This window comes from Sparus aurata, chromosome 20, assembly GCF_900880675.1.
Source record: "Sparus aurata chromosome 20, fSpaAur1.1, whole genome shotgun sequence".
Lineage (NCBI taxonomy): Eukaryota > Metazoa > Chordata > Actinopteri > Spariformes > Sparidae > Sparus > Sparus aurata.
In genome coordinates, this window is record NC_044206.1 from 1,278,574 (window position 1) to 1,305,409 (window position 26,836).

At 41.9% G+C, this 26,836-nt stretch overlaps 1 protein-coding gene across 1 annotated transcript in view; it reads right to left on the bottom strand.

Moving 5' to 3' along the window:
- mtr (5-methyltetrahydrofolate-homocysteine methyltransferase) overlaps positions 1–26,836 on the bottom strand; it is a 155,335-nt gene that overhangs the window by 99,469 nt on the left and 29,030 nt on the right. Inside the window, exons 2-3 of the mRNA XM_030400708.1 lie at positions 13,468–13,679; positions 13,100–13,189 (exon numbers count right to left, since the gene is read on the bottom strand). Coding sequence (XP_030256568.1) covers positions 13,100–13,189; positions 13,468–13,679 — 302 coding nt within the window. The remainder of the gene's footprint in view (positions 1–13,099; positions 13,190–13,467; positions 13,680–26,836) is intronic.

The window sequence follows — 26,836 nt, forward strand, 5'->3', positions numbered from 1 at the left end:
TCTGTGTCGTGATGCAAGTCTGCTGATGACACTTTGAGACACACCAAGTTCACGAGAAACATCTGACTGCCTGCCACCGACCCGAAGGCGCACTATGGCCAGGTGGCGCTGCTCGTTCGTTAAATGACGTCGTGTGTTCATGGCTGTTTGAATGATGAACTTGGAATTACTTACTGACAATACCAGCTTTTTATACCCACAGAATGTTGAAATTGATGCCACATTGAAAAGGGCTGTCTTTTAGTTTTTTGGTATTGGCCCCAATATGTAAGGCACACTGTACACAGTGAGACCATTACGTGGAAAACACAAAATGAGGTGCGTCTATCACCCCAATACAATTGCCTCCCTATCCCAAAACTCTCTGAAGTGAAACAAACACCGTATGTATGAAATCCACTGAGTCTCTCACAATATCCCTAACTTATTGTGAGTAGTGTAGTTCGCCCCTCACGTCCAAAATTCTTAGAACACATCAGATAGCCTTCCGCAAAAATTGCAGGCCCTTTGGTGGAGCTCTGCTTCGTTGTGACAAATGAACGGAATACTTGCGGAGTGACATGAAGACATGAATCAGAGGCACAAAAAACGCTGACAGCTGTGAGCGGTCATTATGTTTACCTATGCACCTTATTCCTGACTACGGTTCATAGCAGTAGTCGGTTATGCTCTTCCGTTTGAACTGGTTGAACTCTGTGTATACACTAGGGCTGGGTATCATCAGGTACCTCGCGATACGATACTATCACAATATTTTGCCCACGATAACGATAATATCACGATACAGCGATTCTGCGATAATCGATATATTGCAAGGAATTTCATCCACGATACATCACGATATCTGTGTCACTGAAGAAATTCAGAATTTATTGACTGCACTGAATCCATTTCACAGGAATTACAAAACATTGTCAATCAATCAATCAATTTCACATGAATGACAGCCAAGTAAACAAAGAGTATATTGCACAGTGTCTCTTCTTAACACACACACTGAGTACAACTATCATTAAATATCTATATGTGTGGGTTTCAGAGCTACTTAAACCATTTTTTTAAATTTTATTTGGTTGTATACCTATGTTTGAATAAAGATAAAGCTGTCCTCCGAAGAGGGCTGGTGGTGGTGGGCCAAAAAAAAAAATAAAAAAATATTATTATTATTTATTTATTTTTTTTAACATTTTTAAATATCGATATTTGGCACCAGTGTATCGATAACGTACCTCAAGACGAAATATCGCGATATATCGTAGTATCGATATTTTGGCACACCCCTAGTATACACTAGCGTAGCTGTCTTGCTTGCTCTAAAAAACGGCTTTTAACACAAAGAAAGCAACAAAATGGACAAATTGGAGGTGGATACACAGTACGGATGTTTTAAAAAGTTGTAGGGACAGTTCTGTAACAGTGCCTCACCAGTCAATTATCACGGAGTGGGCAGATGATGTGAAGCAATGAACCCACGTTAGCTACATCCACATAGTTAATTATCTTGTATTTTCTGAAGGTGTTGACGGCAGAGAATTACGCAGTTACAAAAGCACAGAAGCATACAACTACCTGCACAGTAACACAATAGGGAAAGTAATGTTGTAGAAACACAGCAAGTTTATATTTCTGAAGGCAGCAGTAGAGCCCAGCCGGAGCGTCAATCAAGCTAAACATACAGCATGGATAATGCTGAAGCAAAGTGGAGTCGTGGAGACAGGCGGCTGCTCGTGCATTGCCAGGTTAGGGAAATCATGTAGTCATGCAGCAGCTATTCTGTGGAAGGTGTTCCTTAACCCAAATATTTATTTTAGTCTCAAAGCTTTACGGAGGCAATCAGTCATGCAGTTGCAAGTCAACCGGAAACACAAAACCGCCGGCGGAAGTAGTTATCCATCTTGGCAGCCCCCATAGGCCTTTGAAGAACTGGGTGGATACCCAATCCGTGCCTTGCACCCACCCCCTCCAAAAAAAGGATTTATGAGAGCCTCTTTTTCAGGTCGGAAAAGCCGGATTTCCGGATTTATCTGGAAGAATCCCACCCCTGCATACTCTTATTTCCCCTAATCCTAGTGCACCCCATGCACAGTGAAATTTAACCTAGACTTTTGCTGCTGGCTACAGTGGCTAGGGACCAGGTCTTACCCTTCTTATGTTAGCTAACTGTAGTTTCGTTAGCTATTTCGTTCTTTTTTCTGTTCTGGTTCCTCTGTACAAAACAACAAGGGCGCAAACTTTTCACTGCATCCGGTTACTTATTGTTTTTGTTAAAGCTGAAAATATTTGGCACAGCTGTAGCTATTGCCTGTCCCACTCCATTTGGATCCAGTTAGTACTCCTGACTCTTACAATCCACATCACAACTCTCACGTTCTGTGCGCACAGTGTTTACTACTGCCAGGCACATTTGGATCGAAATACACAACATACATTACAAGTAATGAACACACTAAAAATTACAAGTTACAACGTTAAGGGTCTTCATAATCCTGTTAAGAGAAAGAAAATTCTATACCAGCTGAAACAAGCCAAAAAGTCATTGGCGGATAAAGTATATTACTCCTCGCACCAATCTGGAAGAAAGAAGGGGGTGTCCATACTTATCCATAGACAAATCAATTTCACACAAACATTGGTATACAGACACTGAAGGTAAATATATTTTGGTTAATGGGTTGATTGATGGTATAGCAGTTTCTCTCATAAACGTATACACACCCAATAAAGACGAGCCAGGCTTCATCAGAACATTGTTTAACGCAATATTACAGTGTAGCAAGGGAATACTGCTGATGGGACGAGATTTTAACTGTGCGATGACGCAATTAATAGACCGGCAACCAGGCTCTAAATCTCACACAACAAAAATGAGCAGAATGCTCATACATTTATCCATAGAGTCAAGCCTAGTGGACATGTGGAGGAGCAAGTTCCCAAGAAAAAGGGACTTCACTTTTTATTCAAGTAGGCATGTGTCCTATTCAAGGAGTGACTGTTTCTTCACTCCCAAGGATGAGCTGAACAGGATAGTGGACATTGAGATACAACCTATCACTATTTTGGACCACGCACCTGTCACACCTGGATGGGATATAGGCCACAGACTAAGCTCTAAGCAATGGAGACTCAATGAGTCTCTCCTTAATAAGGAATTTGTCTCCTTCATCATAACAGAGTTCAAGCAATATTTAGACACCAATACCTCGCCTGAAACGTCACCCCTCATACACCCCCGTATTATTTCATTTACATGTGCCAAGAAAAGACAAAGATTCTAAACAGCGATAATTGGAAAATAAAATCAGAGAATCAGAACATAAACATAAATAACTGGCTTCGAATTGTATCTTAAAGAACCGAAATGCAACTTATAGCGAACTTAACGGTCTACTGATGGATAAGATTGAGGGTACACTGAGATTTACCAATCAACGATACTATGAATATGGCCACAAGGCAAGTAGATTATCAGCATTTACATTAAGAAAACAGCAATCATTCAAAGATTTGTTGACCTGTCATGCGCATGTGCGAGTAGCAACATGCGCACCAGTGGAGGCTTTGTGTTTGTCAAGTAATTAATGCAACAACTATGCTCAAAATTAAAACCTCTATAAGTTATAAGATGGATATATTGGATGAGCTGCGGCAAGATGTCCAAGATCTGAAGCAGACCTCGGGTTTCATACTCGCAACTCTGTATGAATATAAGAAGAAAACTGATGTACTGGAAACCACCTTCACCAAACTAGAAACAACGGTGAATCAGATGAAAACGGAAAACGGCCAGTTAAAGGAAAAAATGCTGGAGCTGACGACTAGATCTATGAGGAATAATTTCATTTTCTTGGGATCACAGAAACTTCAGGTTAAGAAGTGGAGAAAACGCTGAAACAGTTCTTAATCAACGAATTACAGATGGATGTGGAGATGGTGGAAAAAATCCAATTTGATCGTGTACATAGGCTCCAACGCAGCAGAGAAAACCAAGGAAAGCCTCGTTTATTGATTGTGAAGTTCGAACGATTCAAGGATAAAGCTCTTGTTAAAAGTTTCAGCAAACACCTGGCGGGTAAGCCGTATGGTGTGAACAACCAATTCCCTCCAGAAATTGAGGCAAAAGAGCATCGGGAGAAGAAAGATGCGGTAACTCATTGTAGATAAGCTTTATATAAACGGTAGACTATTCAAGGATAAAGAAATCACACTGTGGCTAATTGGCCCCAACTAGACCACCCACACATGCATTGAAAGGAGGGGAAAGAAGAGAGAGACAATCTTCGGATATTTGAATGACTGTATTACTCATGCCCATTTAACTATGGTGGTCTTGTATGACAGGAGACTGAAAAGTTTAGGCTACTCATAGACAAAGAGGATAATAATGCAAGAAGGATTATAGAAAGAGAAAAAGAGGGATTTGATTTACTTGCCATATAAGTGATTAAGATATTTTGTATCATTAATGATGGCCTCCACACACGTGTTAAGGTGGCTTTGCCTCTGCCGACCACCCTTTTTTTTTAATTCTATGTTGTGTGTTTATGTCTTTTTATGTCTTTACTGTTTTCTTGTTTGGATTTGAGGTTTATTAGTAGGCCTGTGTGTATTTTTTAGGGGGCCAAGCCCGAGGGGCCGAGGGAATGCCTGTACAAGCATACGCGTTTCCTAGGACCAGCGGTGCGCTATAATGGATGCAATCGCGTTTTTGCCTGTAATCTTCCTTAATCACCGGCCAGGTGTCAGAGATAACAAACGTTTCAGTCTCGCCGACCATCTCTGTCCCCTTTTCAGTCATCGTGAGCGGTATTTACTTCAGTTTTAACAAGAAGTTTAGGTCATATATTCCGCTTGAGTTTTAAAGTCAAAACCATATAGAGGTTTTAATTTTGAGCATAGTTGTTACATTAATTACTTGACAATGCAAGCATACGCGTTTCCTAGGACCAGAGGTGCAAGGACCCCTATTGTAATTGTAAAGATTTTTATTTTCATTTTTCTCCGGCTAAAAGTGGTGCTGCAGGCTGAACCGTGCAAGGGAGGGCGGTGCAATTTGGAGGGTTGGTCCAGACTCCTGCGAATATCTCAGACACAAAAAACTACATATGTCCGCCTGCAGGGGGCGCTATAACCTTGGCTAACGCGTTTTTGCCCATAACTCCCACACCTTATGTCGCACATCCAAAAACCTTGTATCCCCAGATTCCCTGAATAGAGCTGAATCAGTTTGCGATTGGCCACGCCCACTTGCGCCTAAAAAGTTTTTTCGCAAAATCGCAAAAACGGGAAAATCTACTTTTGCGAACTACTCCTTGGGAATTTGTCCGATCTGCGTGAAACTTGGCACGTACACTCTCAGCTGGACCTGATCTAAAGTTATCAAAAGAATTTTGCTCGGTCAAAAAATGCGCAAATTATTAACGAACAAATTTCTGTAGCTAGCTATAAAAATGTAAACGGTTTGATATCTCAGTCAAACTAAATGCTATTGACAGTAAATTTGAGATTCTTGCTTGCCATGAGACTGGGAAGGGATGAGCCGAATTTGGCGAAGTTTGGCCACTAGGGGGCACTAAAAATATGGGAAGTTTATATCTCTTGAATGGTTACACAGATTTTTACGAAATTTGGTCGGTATGATGTAGGGCCAATCCTGATGCCATATCTTCAAGGTGGTCATGACTGGTCAATGTGGGCGTGGCTTATTACAAGATAAACAACAAACATTCATTTCAGCCAAACTATTATGCTGAGAGCTTTGAAATTTATATGGTACAGATAGAATAGGACACAGTTCTTCCATAACAAAAATTACACATGTACTCCACTAGGTGGCGCTATAATGGATGCAATCGCGTTTTTGCCTGTAACTTCCACATTTTAAATAACACATTCGCAAACCTTATATCCATATGTTCCCTGAATACAGCTGGGTTTTCTGACATAGGACACGCCCACTTCTGCTGCATATTTTGTTTGCTAAAGTGCCACATATGCAAAACCTACTTTTTCAAACTCCTCCTTGGGATTTTGTCCCATCTGAGTGAAACTTGCCACATAGGCTCTTCAGCTGGACCTGATATAAACTAATCAAAAGAATTTTGCTCGGTCAAAAAATGCGTAAATTATTAACCAACAAATTGGTTCCTTGGTTGCCATGAAACTGGGAAGGGATGAGCCGAATTTGGCGAATTTTTGCCACTAGGGGCGCTAAAAATATGGGAAATTTATATCTCTTAAATGGCTACACCGATTCTTACCAAATTTGGGCGGTATGATGTAGGGCCAATCCTGAGGCCATATCTTGAAGGTGCTCATTACTGGTCAATGTGGGCGTGGCTTAGTACAACAAATCCAAATCGGCACACATTTAGCCTTTTGCACTTCCAGTGCACTTCCCATTACAGCGAATACCACGGCTCAGACGTTGGCCTGTGTCTTCACTTTTGCAAGCCGTCATCGTTTGGGCCAACTTCTGTGGGCTCTGCGGTGCGCGGGGTCCGAATCACGCGGAAGAGCTTGGCCCCCATTCATAACTGCTTGCAGTTCTAGTTTTATTTGTGATGATTCAATATTATTAAAGAGTGTCTATGGACATAAATAGGCTGGTTATAGGGAGTCATAATTGTAATGGGTTAGCTAACAACATAAAAGGAATGAGGTTTTCAAATGGCTTAAAGATAAATGTACATTTGACATTATGTTTCCAAGAGACACACTCTGTTAAAGGATGATACTTGACCCAGTATCATGGCAATACTTATTCCAAACATTAAAACAGTTTAGATTTGGCCCTACTTTTATAACCTGGATACAAACACTCTACTTGTCGCCACAGGCTGCTGTCAAAGTACAAACCCCAATTCCAATGAAGTCGGGACGTTGTGTAAAGCATAAATAAAAACAGAATACAATGATTTGCAAATCCTTTTCAACTTAAATCCAATTTAATACACTACAAAGACAAGATATTTAATGTTCAAACTGATAAACTTTATTGTTTTTGTGCAGATATTCACTCATTTGATTTGGATGCCTGCAACACGTTCCAAAATAGCTGGGACGGGGGCAACAAAAGACTGGGAAAGTTGAGGGATGCTTAAAAAACACCTGTTTGGAACATTCCACAGGTGAACAGGTTAGTTGAAATCAGGTGAGTGTCATGATTGGCTATAAAAGGAGCATCCCCGAAAGGCTCAGTCATTCACAAGCAAGGATGGGGTGAGGTTCACCACTTTGTGAACAACTGCGTGAGCAAATAGTCTAAGAATAACATTTCTCAATGTACAATTGCATGAAATTGAGGGATTTCATCATCTACAGTCCATAATACAGTCTGACGAGTCCGCATTTCAAATTGCTTCTGGAAATCATGGACGTTGTGTCCTCTGGGCCAAAGAGGAAAAAAGATCATCCAGACTGTTATCAGTGCAAAGTTCAAAAGCCAGCATCTGTGATGGTATGGGGGTGTCTTAGTGCCCATGGCATGAGTAACTTGCACATCTGTGAAGGCACCATAAATGCTGAAAGGTACATACAGGTTTTGGAGCAACATGCGCTGCCATCCAAGCAAAGTCTTTTGAGGGACATCCCTGCTTATTTCAGCAAGACAATGCCGAGCAACATTCTACATGTGTTACAACAGCGTGGCTTCATAGTAAATAGTGCGGGTACTAGACTGGAATGCCTGCTGTCCAGATCTGTCCCCCTTTGGAAATTTGTGGGGCATTATGAAGCGCAAAATGCACTAGAGGCCCCGGACTGTTGAGCAATTGAGGTCGTATATCAAGCAAGAATGGGAGAAATTCCACCTACAACACTTCAACAATTCATGTCCTCTGTTCCCTTTTAACAACACTCAGTAAGCATTTGGGAAGGTGATGCACCACAGTGGTAAACATGCCCCTGTCCCAGCTCTTATGGAACGTGTTGCAGGCTCGCAATTCAAAAGTGAATATCTGCACAAAAACAATCAAGTTTATCAGTTAGAACATTAAATATCTTTGCAGTGTTTTCAGTTGAATAAAAGTTGAAAAGTATTCGCAAATCATTGTATTCCGTTTTTGTTTAAGTTTTACATGACATCCCAACTTCATTGGAATTCGGGTTTGTAAATGGCTGTAGATCAGGTAGATATAAATTAAAAACGCGGATGTAGACAAGGCTGTTCACTATCACCCCTTCTATTTTCTTTCAGCATCGAACCGCTGGCACATCTCATTAGGGATGATGATGACATAAAGGGGGTCATAATAAACAAGGAGGAGCATAAATTATCGCTCTATGCGGATGATGTAATACTATATTTGACAGAACCTACATCAACAATACCGCATTTAAAAAGGCTTATTTCCCAGTTTGGAAGCTATTCAGGATACAAGATAAATGTGGATAAAACTGTAGCTATGGATATAAATGGCGGGATCCCACAAAGTTTAAAGCTTCAGTGTGGATTCAGATGGCCAAAAGAAGGTATCAAAATATGAATATACATCCCCCAGACTCTACAGAATTTGTATGACGCTAGCTATAGTAAAATAATCCGTAGCATTAGTAGTGATCTGGAACGATGTTCTATGCTCCCTCTGTCTCTACTTGGATGCATTGAAAGTATCTGCATGAATATTCTACCCAGACTACTTTATTTGTTTCAGATGCTACCAATAGAAATTCCAAAATCCGTCGTTGATAATTTGGAAAATTATATGGCAAAAAAAGCGCCCAAGAATTTGACTTAAAAACTTACAGTTGCCCAAGACAAACTCCAAAATGTTAAATATTATTTTCGGGCTGCACAAATGAAGCCTCTGATAGTGTGGGTTCAGGATGACACATATACAAGGTGGCTTAACGCTCAGAATCCCAAGCAGTTTCTGGCCCTTTTTTGCTTCTGTCACATTTTTACTCACTGTAGTCTCATTTTTCACTGCAAAGTGAAGTGCTGCACCTCTGTAGATTCAGGACAACCATGGCTATAGGCTGATGTAACCCAATTATGTCTTCATGCAGTGTACCAAAATGTAAAAGCTATAAACCATAGAAAAAAGATAAAGGGAAATCTAATTTATGTGATTTTATCTTTCTTAAAAATTGAAAAAATAAGGAATTAGTGTATACACCACATTTTCAGGTACCCCCAGGCCTAAGGAACATAGGAAAAATAAGCTGTTAAATTTGACCTGAAACAAGTTTTGTAAGGCACTGAGAGCAGGCATATAGAGCCTGCCTGTTGGTGCTGAGTGGCTCTGAGCAGAAATGTGACGCCTGCAAGACAATGCCATGGGACGTAAAATGCAAAAGAATTCTTGAAGCGCGTATACTCGGCGTATGTCCGTCATTCACGGCTTCCTGAAAGCAGTAAGAAGCGTAGAATTATTTGTTTCTTACAGAATTTAGATAGACTAAACGGTTTATTTTCTGCAGATTTTCAAAGAAGACATGGCAATCAAAGCAAGGTTGATGACATTTCATGAAATTCTCCTGTCTTCTCCGGCCTGTTTAGACATGTTGCGCTTGTCGCTTGTGATACATTCAGGTACCCTTGGAAACTTGAGAATTCAATTCGACTCCCAAGACGAATTGAGAAAAGAGTTTTTTTGTTTTTTGGATAGGACAAATGGTTTGTAAATGCCAGTCATTTAAGTGGTATTTTGAGCCTGCCGAAAAGTTTGTTTCCACTAGAGACACTATGAGACCTACCTTTCCTGGATGTTCCCATAAAGGAAATGGCAGACTAAGATCACCCTCAAAATTTGGAATAGAATAAAAACAACTTTTGCTGAAGCAAATCTTATCACTAATAAGAATTGGATCTATGAAGAGCTTTACACCCAACAACTTAGATGCCAGCTCTAAGAGATGGTCCGATCACGGCATGGTTTACTTGCACCAGCTATTCAACTGTAACAATTTTAAGACATTTGAACAGTTTTAAAATGGTTATGGTCTCCCCAGGACAGATTTCCTTCGAAACTTGCAGCTAAGAACATTCCTGACAACACACAAGGAATGGGAGAAATTTAATAAAATTATAAACAGGAAATGGAGAAAAGAAGATAATTAGTGAATTGTATTATACATTTTTGTCCATGAATTAACATAATTCTTTTCAGATTTAACAGAGGAGGGAGGTGGAAATGAACATGGTCATATCACAGGATGCCTGGGGGGAGGTTTGCACTGAGGCGCACCTGGTCACAAACTTAAATACATGGAGAAAATTTAAATGGAAAATAGTCACCAGATTTTTCAGAACACCTGAAATAGTATCCAAAATGGGCCCAAAATAATTCCATCTCATGTTGGAGGAATTGCGAAGTACATGTTGCCGAGCACACCCACGCATTCTGGTTATGTCCCAGACTAAAGACATTCTGGGGAGAGGTATTTGATGCTCTCAATGAGGTTTTCCAACAACATTACTTACAGCAGCTTTGAATTGTGTAACCAGTAGATGGATGAAGCCGTCTCCCCCACATATAATATATGGATCCAAAGGGTCTGGGACCTCTACCAGTGGAGCACATTACATATTTACTAAGGCTCCAAAAACCCATCTTTACCAAATGGTGGAGCCCTGTTATGGCTATATTGATGCAGTGAGGTGTCAGGCAAGGAGGTCTGGCCATTCTACTCGTTTTTTCTTCTTTTAACTTACTCCTGCTTTACAGATATTTTACACAATTCTTGTATGCATGTCTATACTTGTATATTCTTATATTTGATTTAGAGTGGACATTAAGTTGTTTCTGTTTGTCTTAATTGTTTATAAATTATAACTTGGTTATAATGTTTATAAATTATGCTTACAGCTGGATTGAGCAAGAAGAAAATGTATATGCTGTTGTTGACAAAAATAAATAAATAATCAAAAATTAAGTAAAAAACAAAAAACAAACAAAAATCTTTGATTTAATGCATGTGGTTCCTTATTCAGTCAAGCTTACTTCTTTTTTCAATGCCAAATTCTATGTTCAATGTCAGAATTGAATGTAACTGTTCTAGCTCCACAACTGAACAGTGTACTTTGTTTAGATGAGAATTATTTAAAAAGGAACATTTTATCTTCAGTTCCTAAGAATGATGGGGAAAAAAATCAAGTATGTAATACATTGCTGTGTGATCTTTTACCTGATTTGACACAGATGTTCTGATTTTGTGTGCTGACTTGTTTTAGGCTAAAATTGACAAAGTAAGTGTTGCATTCTGAGTTCAGCAAATTGACATTATGTATGATGTGAAAATGCAACCAAAGCCACGGCAAAATAGTGAAAATAGACAAATAGATGTTTTGTCCGTTCATCCAATAAGGAATTAAGTTTGTTAAGAGAAGTAGGTCTGTGTCTCTCATGCTTGCTGGATACACAAATGTATTGTGGTTTAGTTGGAGATAACAGCAAGTGACAGTAGGAGAAAAGTGAACAGCTGCATTTGGAAATGTGGGTAGGTATATATGGGCATAGAATACTGCCATGACTCGCGCGCGCGCAATAAAACATCCACGCGCGCAAATCAAACATCTGTGCGCACAAATCAAACATTCACGAGCGCATTTTTTTCCCCGAGCGCTTTCCCAAGCACTGGTGAGCTATTTTTCATCCTGCATCTCTGCCCCCTGGAGCAATATTGTGGCCTGCGAGGAGAAAAACAGCTTGAGCGTGCGCAGAGTCCGCTAGCAATACTTTCCCCTGCTCGCGCGCGCGCAGACTGCTCGCTCGCGCAACACTTCTCTCCTCGCTCGGGAAAACTTTCACTCTGCTCGCGCGCGAGTGATTTTTTTTAATGGGCGTTTTTGCCAGTAAGGGGGCGGGCCTTGGGGGCATGCCAATCACCATTGTATCCCCGAATAACTGGTTGAGCGTATTCGCCAATCGGATATCAGGGTACGGCAACACCACTAGGACAAACGGGACAAACCACACAGCTCTGAATGCCGCAATGACAAGTATTGCGATTTGGAGTCTTGAATTGAATGTTTGCAAAATGTCACACGGAGTAATGAGCTTCAGTATGTTTGTCTGAGTGCTGGCATTTCTTTCCTCCATCGTTGACATTATCTATCTATCTATCTATCTATCTATCTATCTATCTATCGAGTAATAGAGAGAAAGAGCCGGATCTGGAGCACACATTCATTTAAGTTTACTAGCGATTAAACTTAGAAATAAATGTGTTGCTCCGGCCACAGACTGTAGCCATACAGGCTCCAGCTCTTTTCTTGGGTCAGTCCGAGCTCTCAATGGTCAGGCTTGAACGACTCTGTCCAGACGTGCTGGGTTCAGAGCAGCTGATTTCAAAAACTCCAAGGACAGAAAGGGAAAAACTTAATGTAACAACATTAATATCAAAGCCTCTAAAATAATGAATATACAGCTAATATAATTGACTTAGAACAACAGAAGGAGGATAAATACAATGGTTCTCTTTAACCAGGATAAAGATATATGTATAACGACTTCTGTTTGTGTTTCTGTTGTATGTCTTAAGTCTGATAATAGTCCTGATGATGTCATTGTGCGTCATAGTGATGTCATCAGGGTTTTTAAATGGAGAGTCTGAGCTACAAACTATGATGCATAGTTAAGAGGAAGCTGACACGTACCAGACAAGAAGGATCAAATGTTTTAAGAACCCAACTCTTACTGGTGGCTAAAGTTGGAGAATATTTTTTTTAATATTACGTATATAATTTTCAGGCAGAAAGAAGTAGCCTAGATCGAGAATATGAACAACACAGTTTTACCAAAATAAAAAATGTCTGTGTGCAACAGGGTCCAAGTTACAAAAAATGATCAGCATTTTATCAGATTAATGTCAACGATGGAGGAAAGAAAAGCCAGCACTCAGACAAACATACTGAAGTTCATTGCTCTGTGTGACATTTTGCAAACATTCAAGTCAAGACTCCAAATCGCAATACGATTTATGGCAGTATTCTATGCCCATAGGTATAGCTCAAGTAAGTGCCTTCATCCATGGTCAATTAGTTAACACCAGTCAGTCTGAGTTCTCCACCTTTGTCTCTACCACAACTTAAGTGTATGAGTAGTCCACAGAGGTCCATAGTGGTCTAGCAGGGTCAGAGCAAGGTGGCATATCATACCATGTGCTCCAGTCCATAGTCGGCCTGGGCGGTGGAAGTGCCGCTGAATGTGTTGGTCTCTATGATGTCAGCACCAGCCAGCAAGTACTCCTTTAGACAGAGGAGCGCAACGGTTAGACACTGTGCAGTTTGCATAGTTGCTATTCTCTCAGTAGATAGTATTTCACAGGGACAACTTTGAGATTGTCAAGTCTTTTTCTGCATTGCTTTGGGCAACACAAACACATTTCCATCCACTTCATTTGTATTAGGGTGGTGGAGGAAATCTCAGAGACAAATACCTTAAAATGACAACATGTATGGCTGACATCATTTAGGGTGAGTAAGCCACAGGGGTGTGGGTGAACAGACATCCCTGGATGAAGTACCTTGTGTATTTTGTAAATGATATCTGGCTGTGTGATACTGAGAAGGTCGTTGTTGCCCTTCAGTGGAAGAGGGTGCTCTTTAAACTCATCCCCCCTGAAGTCTTTCTCTTCGAGGTTATGCTGCTGGATCATGGTTCCCATACCACCGTCCAGGACCATAATCCTTCGCTGCAGCACTGTTTGCAGCTCAAACTCTAGTGGACATCTGCATCCTGGAAAGAAAATAAATGGGACTTATAATTTATGTGGGATGGGCAGTTTGCAAAAGAAACGAGGAAATCATACTTGAATTGCAAATAACTAAGTGATGATATGCAATAGGAAAAACTAAAACCAAATGTATATATATACACACACACACACCTCAACATTAATAGGACTAACATCTGAATTGAATAACACTGATCAACTTGTTACATCTGCTGGGAAACCTCAGGCCCTTGTATTGTGATACTTTGCACCATAGGCGTAACCACACATCCTTTTGGGGGGGTCGTGTCCCCCCCAATATTGAGAAAATGGCAATCTGTCCCCCCCAATATACGGTAAAAAATATGTTAAATATGCACTCTTTTATAAACCCTGTCAACAGATTCCCCCCCCCCTCCCAATTGTAAACTTGGTTGCGCCCATTAGAGGCTGACATTTGTTCGGGAAACCCACGGGTCACGGGAAAAAGTTAACGGGAGCAGACGGGAGCGGGAACTAGGGCCAAATATTGATAACATTCATACCAGCGTTGGTATTGTTATTTAATTGATACCAGTGTAATGAGATCGATATTTTAGTTTTAGTTTCTCTCCCTTATGCACTGTGGCGGTTTCTTTAAAGTGGCGAACTGGCTGTCTGTGTCCGCTGCTTTCAAGTGCTGCTACTCACAGAGCGGAGCAGTACACTGAAGCAGCTCAGCCAGCAGCATGCAAGCAGCACATAGACGGAGCCGAGGAGTGGCAGAGAGGAAGAGGAGCTGTGTGGGCACATTTTCAGGCCGAAAATGACACAACGGCAACATGTATCATTTGTAAGAAGGGAGTAAAATACAGTGGTAACACTACAGATTTGTTCAAGCACATGAGCTGCGGAAGAAAACGAGGAACTAAAGACACGCAGAGAGGAGAGAAATCCCCCAACACCTGACCCTGACAGACCCAGACCCGACCCAGAGGCAGAGGCCTTTCAGTCCAGCAATATCCAGGTAGATAATGGTGGTGAGAATAATATTTTAGTCATCTTCAGCATTAGTTAATATCAATTTTCAAAGTACAACAGTCATTTATCATTTGTTAGCCAACTCAAAAAGTATAAATTAGGCTTAGACCATGATAATAATAACAACAAGGTTAATAACCTTGACACATTCCCATTAAAACGTGTATTTAAATGATTACAATTACTGGAATTTAAATAAATATACTGAATATGATATGTAATATAATTTTTGTATTGTAGTTGTGTTACTGTTATGTTCTAAACAAAAACGTTTGATAATAAAGGTTTTTCTATTTATGTATAAACTTTGCTCAAATCCTGTCCTGGTTTTTAACTTATTAATAATTTAAAGGAGCAATCACAAAAACACGTCATGAAAATTGGCGTTTTGTGCCCTTAAGTAAGGTTTTTTGTTTCGATTAAGGCAATAAATGCCTCCCTATATTACCACAGATGAACTGTTCATGTTGCCATATCTTTTGAAATAACAATGCAGAACACAAAGTAATCTAAAAAGAATGGGGAGAAGATCAAATCAAATTCAGTGTATTGCCTAAAGACTAGAAGAAAAAAAAAATGGGAGCGGTACAGGAGTGGGACGGGACAAGATTTTTTTCTGTGGGATTGGGATTTGAATATTTGAATATTTATGTTATTTATTTCGGGCATGTCAATTCATAAACATCACATTTCATCATTGTTCAAATAATACAACACACATGGCCGAAAGGGAAAAGCGGGAGAAGCCAAAGCTTATCAAGTCCCGCCCCCATTACCCACAGGATAAAATCTTTATCCTGATCTTTTCTTGTCTTTTGCAATTTACTTTTTCTTTTCTTCTCTTTTTTTCTTTTGTTATGACCTTTGACAAAACATATTACAGCAGTAGCATACAGAGCTGAATTCAAGCTCTAGACAGTACATACAGATTACATGTGTGTCTGCACATGTGTCCATATTAGTCCATCATGAGTGAACAACAGTCTCATCTTATGGCCTCATCTTATAGCCAGGCTTGCCACAAAGTCAGAATGTCCAATCGACAGAGAGCAAAAGTCCAGTGTATTTATTATTCGTTGAGATGGTGTTGGGATGGTGTAAGAGCCCTTTAATGCATTTTTATATTATTCATCAGTCTCCTCTGCAGCTTTCATCGCTGTTAGCTTCGCCATGTCCTCCCGATTGGTGGCTACATCAACTCGCATCTGTATCACAAACTCGCGGATTGTTGAGATGTCAGAGCGTATCCCGACCACAGCACTCCGAGTATTGGCGTTGTCCGCCCTCGCACTGGTCTGCTCAGTAGCGATCTTTCTCATTTTCCAATATTGCATAAAGATTCCAAATCCCAAAGCGATCGTTCCAATTGTCATGAACGTGAACATGTACACGTCCTCGACATCCTCCACATCCAGTGCGGCAAGGCAGAGGACTCTCCAATTTTCCCAACCATCCATAACGGGATGGGACAGGAGTGAAAATTAAAATGATCATCAAGGTCAGTCATTGTTCTTCTGGTAAAATAATGGTATCTGGTCACAATGTAGGCAGCACAGACACACAGGGAGAGGGAGAGGCACGGTCGAAACAGTAGCCAGGCAGGGACATGCTCTGGGGATACAGATGATCAGGTGAGAAATTTGAATGAGAACTTAAACAGCTTGATAACATTAGTTCTGACCTAGGCCTACATGTCAGCAGTAAATAAAACTAGTACTACTACTGGAAAAGTCATAATTGTAATTGGTAGGTGTGTTTAAAATCAAACATTAAGCAACTGACCAATACAAAACAAAGTGGAGGGGCATCCACTATCGCAGTGAATATTCCTTTACATGTGAATTCAAATGGTCAATGTTGTCCTCAAAACTTCTAAATGTGTGAATTTTCATATATAAAATATAGGGCTGTCAAAGTTAACACGTTTACGTGTTAATAACGCAACATCCTCTTGACACCGTTAATTTTTTTAACGCGCGATTAACAATCGGTATTAAAAAAAATAGAAACGCACGACTTCCGGTGGAGCGAGCACCTAAGATGGCCGCGTAGGGGAACTGCTACGAAGCCGTTCTCCATACCCCCTCCTTTATTTAACGATTGATATATCTTGAATACAGCAAATAAGCGTGTGGAGGATTGCAACTTCATATTAATATGCAACAGGTCCAGAAAACTCTTTCGCAGTACGGGTTGAGAAGTGTAACTCGACAGACCCAGGAGGGCACAGAGGAGCACATGGCGGCCGCTCCAAATCCACCGCAGACGGACACGGCGGCTGAGCTAATGATCATTAAAACGCTATTACAGAACATCGCTTCCAGTATGGGTGAGTTAAAACCGGGCATGGATGCAGTTCGGTGCGGAACGGTGGAGAAACTTGGAGCTCGAATGGCTGAGGCTGAGACTCATATTTCAGCCTTGGAAGATAAAGACCAAAGCATGGGTGCTACGGTGGCAACGGCTACCAAAACCATTGCACTGCTTCAAGAGAAAGTAACGTACTTAGAAGACGCCGGCCGCCGTAATAATGTCCGTATAGTGGGAATAGTGGAGGGAGCCGTAGGACGAGACATGCAACAGTTTGTTCGGACATTTCTGGAGGAAACATTGAGCATCGAAATGGGCCCGGACTTTGAAATCGAACGCGCCCATAGAGCAGGTCAGCGGGGCAACCGAGACCGACATATCCTGGTGCGCTTCCTGAAGTTTGGAGCCAGAGAAGCAGTGCTGCGAGCGGCCCGGGAGAAGGAGCGTGTGGAATGGAGAGGCAAGCGAGTATCTTTTTTTCAAGATCTCTCACAGGACGTTATTCAGAGGCGCAAGAAGTTCGACGGAGTGAGGAAACAGCTGCGGGAGAAGGGACTTCGGTACACCATGTTATACCCAGCCGTGCTGAGAGTGGTGGCAGATAATACCCGACACACCTTCACTTCTCCAGAGGAGGCGAGAAGCTTCATTCAGCGACACTGAGGATATTATTGAATACTGGAGATGTCGGATGAGCCGCTCAAGGCTCCATTCAGGTGAACTATGTGAGTCACACTCTGGTCTCCAGGTACATAATATCATATCTATATTGTTTGAATATGTTTGTGTTCACCAGGGTGTAAAGAAGTTAAATCATTGTGATATTGTTGCATTTGTTCCTTTTCTCTTAGGGAAAAAATATAAATAAAAAATCAATAACTGTATAACAATAGCAGGTTTATTATATTATTTTGGAGTAAATCAGACACAATTAGTGACTTACTTCTCTGTAGATGGACCTAAGTAAAGGACATTGAGCTCCTGCTCTTTATATGACTTAGGTTTTGGATTTATCTGGTTGTTTGAACAAAATACATGTTGAGTTAAGTTCAGATAAGATAGTGTATTTGAAGTGTGTGGAGGGGGCAGTGTTTGGTGGGTCAGGACTTTAGGCTTCACGGACATATTATTCCGTTGTTTTGGTTTAAGGAGTTATGGAGAACCATCTTGTTCTTCTCAAGGTTCTCACTTGGGTTTTTCGGCTTTTATGTGTGTGTTTTTTTGTTGTTTTTTTTCTTCTCTTTCTTTTTTGTTTCATACATGTGCACATTTTTAACACAGGGAGACATCAAATCCGGGTCATTTCTCACATGTTTCCACTTTCACTGGTATATATATTAAAGCTTGACAGGATACAACACAGCTCCTATTTGAAAAAACAAACTACTATTCGATTAATTGAATTGGAGAAAGAAATTAAAGATCTTGAAAAATTATATGCATCCCAATTAGATCCAGTAGTGTTTACACAGCTTAACAAAATGAAACTGGAATTAAACTCTATTCTACAGAAGACAGCAGAGTATGCACTGTTTCAATGTAGACAGAAGCACTACGAACAAGGTGAAGCAGCAGGGAGGTTTCTGGCCCAGAGAGTTAAACAACAGTATAATCGCACTTTAATAACCTCTGTGGAGAATGAAATTGGGACTTCAGTGACAGACAGAGGGGAGATTAATGAAACATTTAGAGTATTTTACCAAAAATTGTATTCATCACAAGGCGCAATTGATCAGGAGGATATAGACAAATTCTTGTCCAAGGTGAATCTGCCGACCCTGTCTGACGAAAAACAAAAAGAAATAGGGGGGGATATAACTTTAGGTGAGGTTTAAGCAAGCCATTAAAAAAATGAGCTCTGGGAAATCCCCTGGCGATGATGGGCTACCAACAGATTTTTATAAAGAATTTGTGGACTTAATAGCACCAAGGTTAGTGATAGTATTCAAGGATGCAAACGAAAGGGGCACAATGCCAGAAAGCATGCAATCAGCAGTAATTACTCTGATACATAAAAAAGGCAAGAATGCGCAGAAATGCGGAAGCTATCGCCCAGTGTCTTTAATAAATGTAGATGCTAAAATATTAGCCAAGATATTAGCACTAAGGCTGGAGGCACGCCTGCCCAGTCTTATTCATACAGACCAAGTTGGTTTTATTCGAGGAAGGTCATCAGCGGACAATGTTCGTAGGTTACTCCATTTAATTTGGCAGGTAAGAAATAGCACTGAACCTGTAGTTGCTTTCTCTCTTGACGCTGAGAAAGCGTTTGATAGAGTGGAGTGGGGATATATGTTCAGGACGCTATCTAGATTTGGATTAGGCTCCTCTTTTACAAAATGGATTAGACTTATATACTGTAACCCCAAGGCCTCAGTGCTTACAAATGGAAAGATGTCGCCACATTTCACCCTTCACCGGGGTACAAGGCAGGGCTGTCCCCTGAGCCCCCTAATATTTGCGTTGGCGTTGGAACCCTTAGCAGCTGCCATCAGAAACGACACAAATATCAAAGGTATTCAAGCTGGAAGGATGGAACACAAATTACTTTTGTATGCGGATGACATTTTGTTACTGTCCACAAATCCACAAACAGCTGTCCCTCACATTCTCTCTTTGTTTGATACCTTTTCTCATATCTCAGGTTACAAAATAAATTGGGGAAAATCAGAAGCAATGCCCCTGTCTAGAATGTGCCCACCTAGTATTAGACAGAACTGGCAGTTTAAATGGCTTTCTTCAGGACTAGTGTATTTGGGGATAAAGCTCACACTGGGTTTAAAAGATATAATGACAGAAAACATTCTCCCTCTAATTTTGAAAATCGAGTGCACTTTACAAAATTGGGGTAAAATAGGATTATCTCTGCTGGGAAGAATAAATATTCTTAAAATGATGGTGGTTCCACAAATGAACTATATTATATACCTACTGCCCATGAGCTTTCCTCCTTCACTGCTTAAAAAATTCAATGCAGTGGTAAATACTTTTTTTATGGGGAGGTAAAAGACCTTGTTTAAATAGAATTAAAATGTGGGCTGCAAAGGAAGATGAAGGCCTCAACCTGCCAAGAGTGGACCTGTACCACTATGCCTTTTCTGTTAACCAGCTGGCCAAAATATATATTACAGAGGACCAAGCTCCAGGTTGGGTTTTGATTGAAAAGGAACTTACAGAGCCAATCCCGTTACAAGCTTTTATCTCACAAACTGGGGGAGAAATCCCGTCTAGGAATCCTTTGTTGTTGTTTGCAAGAGAAACCTGGCAAGCATCACATCGTCTTATTCGCATAAACCCTTCTTTTACTACAAAGTCATCCCTATGGCATAACAAATTATTGAAAGTGGATTAAAAAAACTCTCTATTGGAGACCATGGGTTGAAGCAGGAATTATTTTTATTGGAGATGTTTTTGAGGGAGACGATTTTATGTCCTTTACACAACTGGTAACTAAATACAGAATCCCTAAACAAGACTTTTTGAAATATTTGCAATTAAGAAGCTGTATATTGTCTGCACAACGTGAATTCCCCCTGTTGAGTTACAAAAACTAGTACAGGGCAACCAAGGGGCTAAAGGATGGTGCATCGAAATTTTACAGTCTTGAGACAATCTCACCCACCAAAGCTGGAGGGCCTCAAGAGAGCATGGGATGAGGATCTACAGGGTGAGATATCTGGGGAGCAGTGGGAGGAAATAACCAGATCCTGGTATAAGATATCTAGAGAAATACAGACCCGCCTAATTATATATAAAATCATACATAGACTTTATTGGACTCCTTGTAAAATGGCGAGATTAAAGCTCTGTGATTCTTAGTTGTGCTGGAGGTGTGAGAGGAGTAGGGGAACACTTTTACACATGTTGTATGAATGTGAAAAGACACAAAACTTATGGGAAAATATAATATTATTCATTAACAAAGTATTCGGGATAGATTTATCTCGGAGCCCTGCCCTGTGTATTTTGGGTATAGTAACAGAGGGAGTAGAGATATCACTCCAGCAAACTCTATGGTGTAGATTGGCCCTTACTACTGGGTGTAGGATTGTTTTAAGACACTGGAAAACAAAAAATATTTTACAATTTAATGAATGGTTGGAAGAAATTAACAAAATAGCCAGTGAACTGATTTTCAGACTGAACAATAAGGAGGAAGTATTTATGAAAATATGGGGTCCTTACATAAGGCTTGTACGAGATGGATGATTAGAGGGGCAGTGGAGATGAATTTCTATGTGGATGGGAGCTGTGTCTTGACTGTGACAAAAGTATCATGTGTTGTGGGGCGGGGACTGTGGGGGTGAGAGAGTCGGGAGAGACGGTGGAGGTGTCAACCCTGTGTATGTAGATATAATTATTTGTATGTCTGGATTAATTTACTTCATGTAATCTAATTGTCTATTTTTTTTGTGTGTGTGTTTTGTTTTGTTGTTGTTGTTTGTGTTGCCTCTCATGTCATGTTGGTATGTTCTTGACATTGTTCATGTATGTTGGTCTTTTTGTTGTACTGTTAAAAAGCAATAAAAAGTGAATTACAAAAAAAAAAAATCGAAACTCGCATTGTTTGATTTACGGCCGTCGATGGCACCTGTAGTCTTGATCCAGAGGGTGGCAGAAGAATAAGAAAGGGAATCAGAAGAAGAAGAAGCAGGGTTGGCGTTTGGGAAAAACACTGGACTGAAAAGCGAAAGTGAAAGGAAATGGAGAAAGGACTTATGAACGGCAAATTTACTTTCAAAACACTGCCAGATGGTTTGGTCGATCGGACAAAATTTATCTGCACGTACTGTCGACATGAAATGAGTTGCCACGGAAGTACGTCGAGTCTCAGATATCATTTGCAAGCCAAACACATGGCAGATTCAGAGAGCCCACCGCCCCGCCCCCCTCGCCAAAAGCAGATATCACCATATTTTGATCCCATTTATGGTAAGGGGATATTTTTTGAGCCTTTTATTTTCCTGCATGACTTGAAGTGTTGAATAAACATTTTTATAAAGCAAGCATATTTGCCCTTTCTTATGTTGTCAAAAGTATTAAGAACATAAAAAAATACATTAAGGTACATTTAGAACAGAAAAAAATATGCCAAAAAAATAGAGATTAATTTGCGATTAATCGCGAGTTAACTATGGACAAATTGCAATTAATCGCGATTTAAGAAATTAATCGTTTGACAGCCCTAATAAAATATCATAAAATTGTGGGAAATTTAAAAAAAATTCAGGGGAAGGGCTCTCATTTAAACCCCCCCCCAATATCTATACCATGGTTACGCCCTTGCTTTGCAAGTACCAACTGAAACACCACTGCAGATCACACACATCGCGTTTACATGATACTTGACAAAACCGAATTATTGGGTTAGTCGGACTATGATCGGATTTTTAAGATGCATGTATACACCTTTGTCTGACTAAAATCGGACCGGATTTCTCATAGTCGGATTAAAACACCTAAATTATTCGATTGATAGTTGCATTACTTGTGCATGTATACGTTCTACCAGATTGGATTCGGATTCTGCGTTCTGCACAGGTAGTTAGTGGTAGTCTGACCAGTGGAAAGTGATTCGTTAATAAGTGTGACTTGTTCTTCATCAAACCTGACCAGTGATTGTTCCTCATCTGACCGGACCAGTGACTGTTCCATGTCAGACCTGAACCGTGCCTGTTCTCGTCTGACCTGACCAGTGACTGTTCCTCATCTGACCAGTACTGCAGACAAGCCAGCCTCCACTCCATAAATCCCGGTCAAACTAGCCCCCAGTTATTTTGTGGTGCCTGTATATAGTTGATATTACGGTAATGCAGTCCAAGAACAGATTTCAAAATAAAAGCACCGACCTATGAACACAATTTCCAAGTTCACATGAATTCATTCATTCAGTCAGTCTGTTAATTGATGGATGAATTAATTGAAAGATTAGTTAATTAATTGAGCATTTAAGGAATTAACCGGCACCTTATCGTGGTGGAGGGGTTTGAGCACCCGAATGATCCTAGGAGCTATGTTTGCTTAATGCCCCTGGTAGGGTCTCCCAAGGCAAACAGGTCCTAGGTGACGGGTCAGACTAAGATCGGTTCACAAGCCCCTAATGACAGAAAAAACAGCAAGGAAGTTCACGTCGCCCGGATTGGCGTCACCGGGGCCCCACCCTGGAGCCAGGCCCGGGGTTGGGGCTCGCAGGCGAGCGTCTGGGGGCCGGGTCTTTGCCCACGGGACCCGGCCAGGCGCAGCCCGAACGAGCAACGTGGGCCCGCCCTCCCGTGGGTTCACCACTCGCGGGAGGGTTCAGAAGTGGCCGGTGCAGTGGGATATGGGTGGCAGTCGTGGGCGGGGGCCCCGGCGACCCAAACCCCGGATGGTGACTCTAGCCATGGGGACATGGAAATCACCTCGCTGGGGGGGAAAGAGCCTGAGCTGGTGCGGGAGGTTGAGCGGTACCGGCTAGAAATAGTCAGGCTCACCTCCACACACAGTCTGGGCTCTGGAACCCAACTCCTTGAGAGGGGCTGGACTCTCTTCTACTCTGGAGTTGCCCGCGGTGAGAGGTGGCGAGCTGGTGTGGGCTTGCTTATAGCCCCTCAGCTCAGCCGCCATGTGTTGGAGTTTTCCCCAGTGAACGAGAGGGTCGCTTCCCTGTGCCTTCGGGTCAGGGATAGGACTCTCACCGTTGTCTCGGCTTATGGGCCGAACAGCGGTGCAGAGTACCCGGCCTTCTTGGAGTCCCTGGGAGGGGTGCTCCAACCGGGGACTCCGTCGTTCTACTGGGGGACTTCAACGCACATGTGGGCAGCGACAGTGTTACCTGGAGGGGTGTGATTGGGAGGAACGGCTTCCCCGATCTGAACCCGAGTGGTGTTTTGTTACTGGACTTCTGTGCTAGTCACAGTTTGTCCATAACGAACACCATGTTCAAGCATAAGGGTGTCCATATGTGCACGTGGCACCAGGACACCCTAGGCCGGAGGTCAATGATCCACTTTGTGGTCGTGTCATCTGGCCTCCGGCCGTATGTCTTGGACACTCGGGTAAAGAGAGGGGCTGAGCTGTCAACTGATCACCACCTGGTGGTGAGTTGGATCCGCTGGCGGGGGAGGAAGCTGGACAGACCTGGCAGACCCAAACGTATTGTGAGGGTCTCCTGGGAACGTCTGGCGGAACCCTCTGCCAGGGAGATCTTTAACTCCCACCTCCGGTAGAGCTTTGACCAGATCCCGAGGGAGGCTGGGGACATTGAGTCCGAATGGACGATGTTCTCCACTTCCATTTTTGACGCCGCTGTCCGGAGCTGTGGCCGTAAGGTCTCCGGTGCCTGTCGCCGAACCCGGTGGTGGACACCGGAAGTAAGGGATCACACTGCTCAGCCTCCCTGGGAAAGTCTATTCCAGTGTGCTGAAGAGGACAATTCGGCCGATAGTTGAACCTCGGATCCAGGAGGAACAATGCGGTTTTCGTGCTGGCCGTGGAACACTGGACCAGCTCTATACCTTCCGCAGGGTGCTCGAGGGTTCATGGAAGTTTGCCCAACCAGTCCACATGTGTTTTGTGGACTTGGAGAAAGCATTCGACCGTGTCCCTCGTGGCATTCTGTGGGAGGTGCTCCGGGAGTAGGGGGTCGGAGGCCCTCTGTTAAGGGCTGTACGGTCCTTGTATGTCCTGGGGCGGTTTGCAGCCGAGTGTGAAGCGGCTGGGATGAGAATCAGCACCTCCAAATCCAAGGCGATGGTTCTCGACCGGAAAAAGGTGTTCCTGGCATGTCCCGCCGGGAGGAGACCCCGGGGAAGACCCAGGACACGCTGGTGTGACTATGTCACACAGCTGGCCTGGGAACGCCTTGGGATCCTCCCGGAAGAGCTGGAGGCAGTGTCCGGGGAGAGGGAAGTCTGGGTGTCCCTGCTCAGGCAGCTGCCCCCGCGACCCGGCCCCGGATAAGCGGAAGAAAATGGATGGATGGATGAGGAATTAATTAATTGATTATTTACTTAATTCATTTAACCATCCTAACTCTGATCAAACTGAAGCCTTAGAAGATGGAGGCCATGGCATTTCAATTGTGTGAATAATTAGTCCAACATAAACATACAAACAATATCTTGAGCATCCGATGAGGAATTTCCAAATAAAAGCCCACTTAAGTTTTACGTTAAAGGAGGAAACTACCTGTTTCCACAGACTAATTTCAGTTAAGAATGATAGTACTCCACCTCAGAGAGTCACTCAGATAATTCCAGTAAGTATTGATTTGGAATTTCAAAATTAAAGCCCTCTGAAATAGATATTTTTTAATGTACATCCCTTAAATTCAGATTGACATTAAAGGGAAACTACCTGTTTCCACAGACTTACTTCAGTTCAGACTGATAGTACTGCACCTTAGAGAGTCACTCATGTAATAACAGGAACTTCTGATGTGGAATTTAAAAATTAAAGCCCTCTGAAGTTTGAAATATTTTCAACATTTCCCTCAAATTAAGATATACTAGTGCAGTGCCCGTAAGAAAAGTGTATTCCTATAAAAAAGTGGGAGGTTAAGCAGCTTTTTCATGGATGGCCAAATGAGGCTGTGTTTGAAGGTGGGACGTCAGGGATATTTAGGTTTGTGGTGAAATCCGATATTCCAGGGTATAATTGGCTGTTTTTGACTATTTTTGATTTTGCCACTATATTTCATCATAAAAGCTATTTACTTGGTGTCATTATTTTCAGCACAACCTCACATGTGTGACTGTACAGTTATTTTTTTTATTTTGACATACTGTATTAACACAATGGACCTAAAATCACAAAACAACATGAAATCCGAGTAGAAAAAGTTACTGTGAAAACCACAAATATATTTAACAAACCGTTTTGTTTTTTTTTTACTTATGATGCAAATATAAATTTTTGTTTATCTAAATGTGTGCATACATTTAAAAAATTTACAAAGTTATATGCAACTATTTACATTTAAATGCAGGCAATGCTCAGGTCTGCCTGTGCTCCTTCCTGCTGAATAAAGAGCTGCACTGCCTGCTCCACATTCAGCTTCTCCTCATTATTCTGACTCATTAAACGAAAAACCGACTCCACTACACACTACACCAAACACTACATAACACACTAACTATACACTCTAAACACGCTAAATGTCACAAATCTCTCAACCCTCACACACACCGACCGTCGTTGCATGTCAATCATCCGCCTAGGTCCCTCCCACAACTTCCTGTTCCTCAACAACCAAACTTGCTGCTTTGACACTTTCGTGACAAAAGCCCGTTTTTACCGTTTCTTCCTGCACCAGACACAAAGCAAACGTGACGGCAATGTTCGCGAAAAAGCGTGGCGGACATTATTCACCCTAGGTCCGGTTTTGGACGTGCCGATGCTTCCGGTCCGTCGCTTCGGGAGGTGGGCCGTGTAGCTAGCTGCTAGCAGCTAGCTGCTAGCTAGCGGCTAGCTACACACGAACATCCACAGATCTGATTCCACTTTGTTGTCTGCGCGTCTCCGGATCTCCTCAGACCCGAACAGACTCGGTCCAGACTCGTTTAATCTCATCAATTCACAACAGTCAGTTTATATGCACAGAACAGAACAGAACGGGGCCGAACCGCCTGCAAAATCCCGGTCCAGCTTGCGCCGCTGCAGGTATAAATCCGCTTGTTTCTTCAGGTATGTCGTGGGCTTGAGCTCTGCCGAGATTGGCTCTGGTGCGCGCATGGCCACGGTGTAAAGTGATTGGCTCTGGTGCGCATGTGACTGTAGTGGCTCCGGTGGACATGCTCATGGAATTTGTAAAGTATTTATGAAATAATTTATTAACGGTATCATTGCAGTCCAAACAAATGCGAAATAG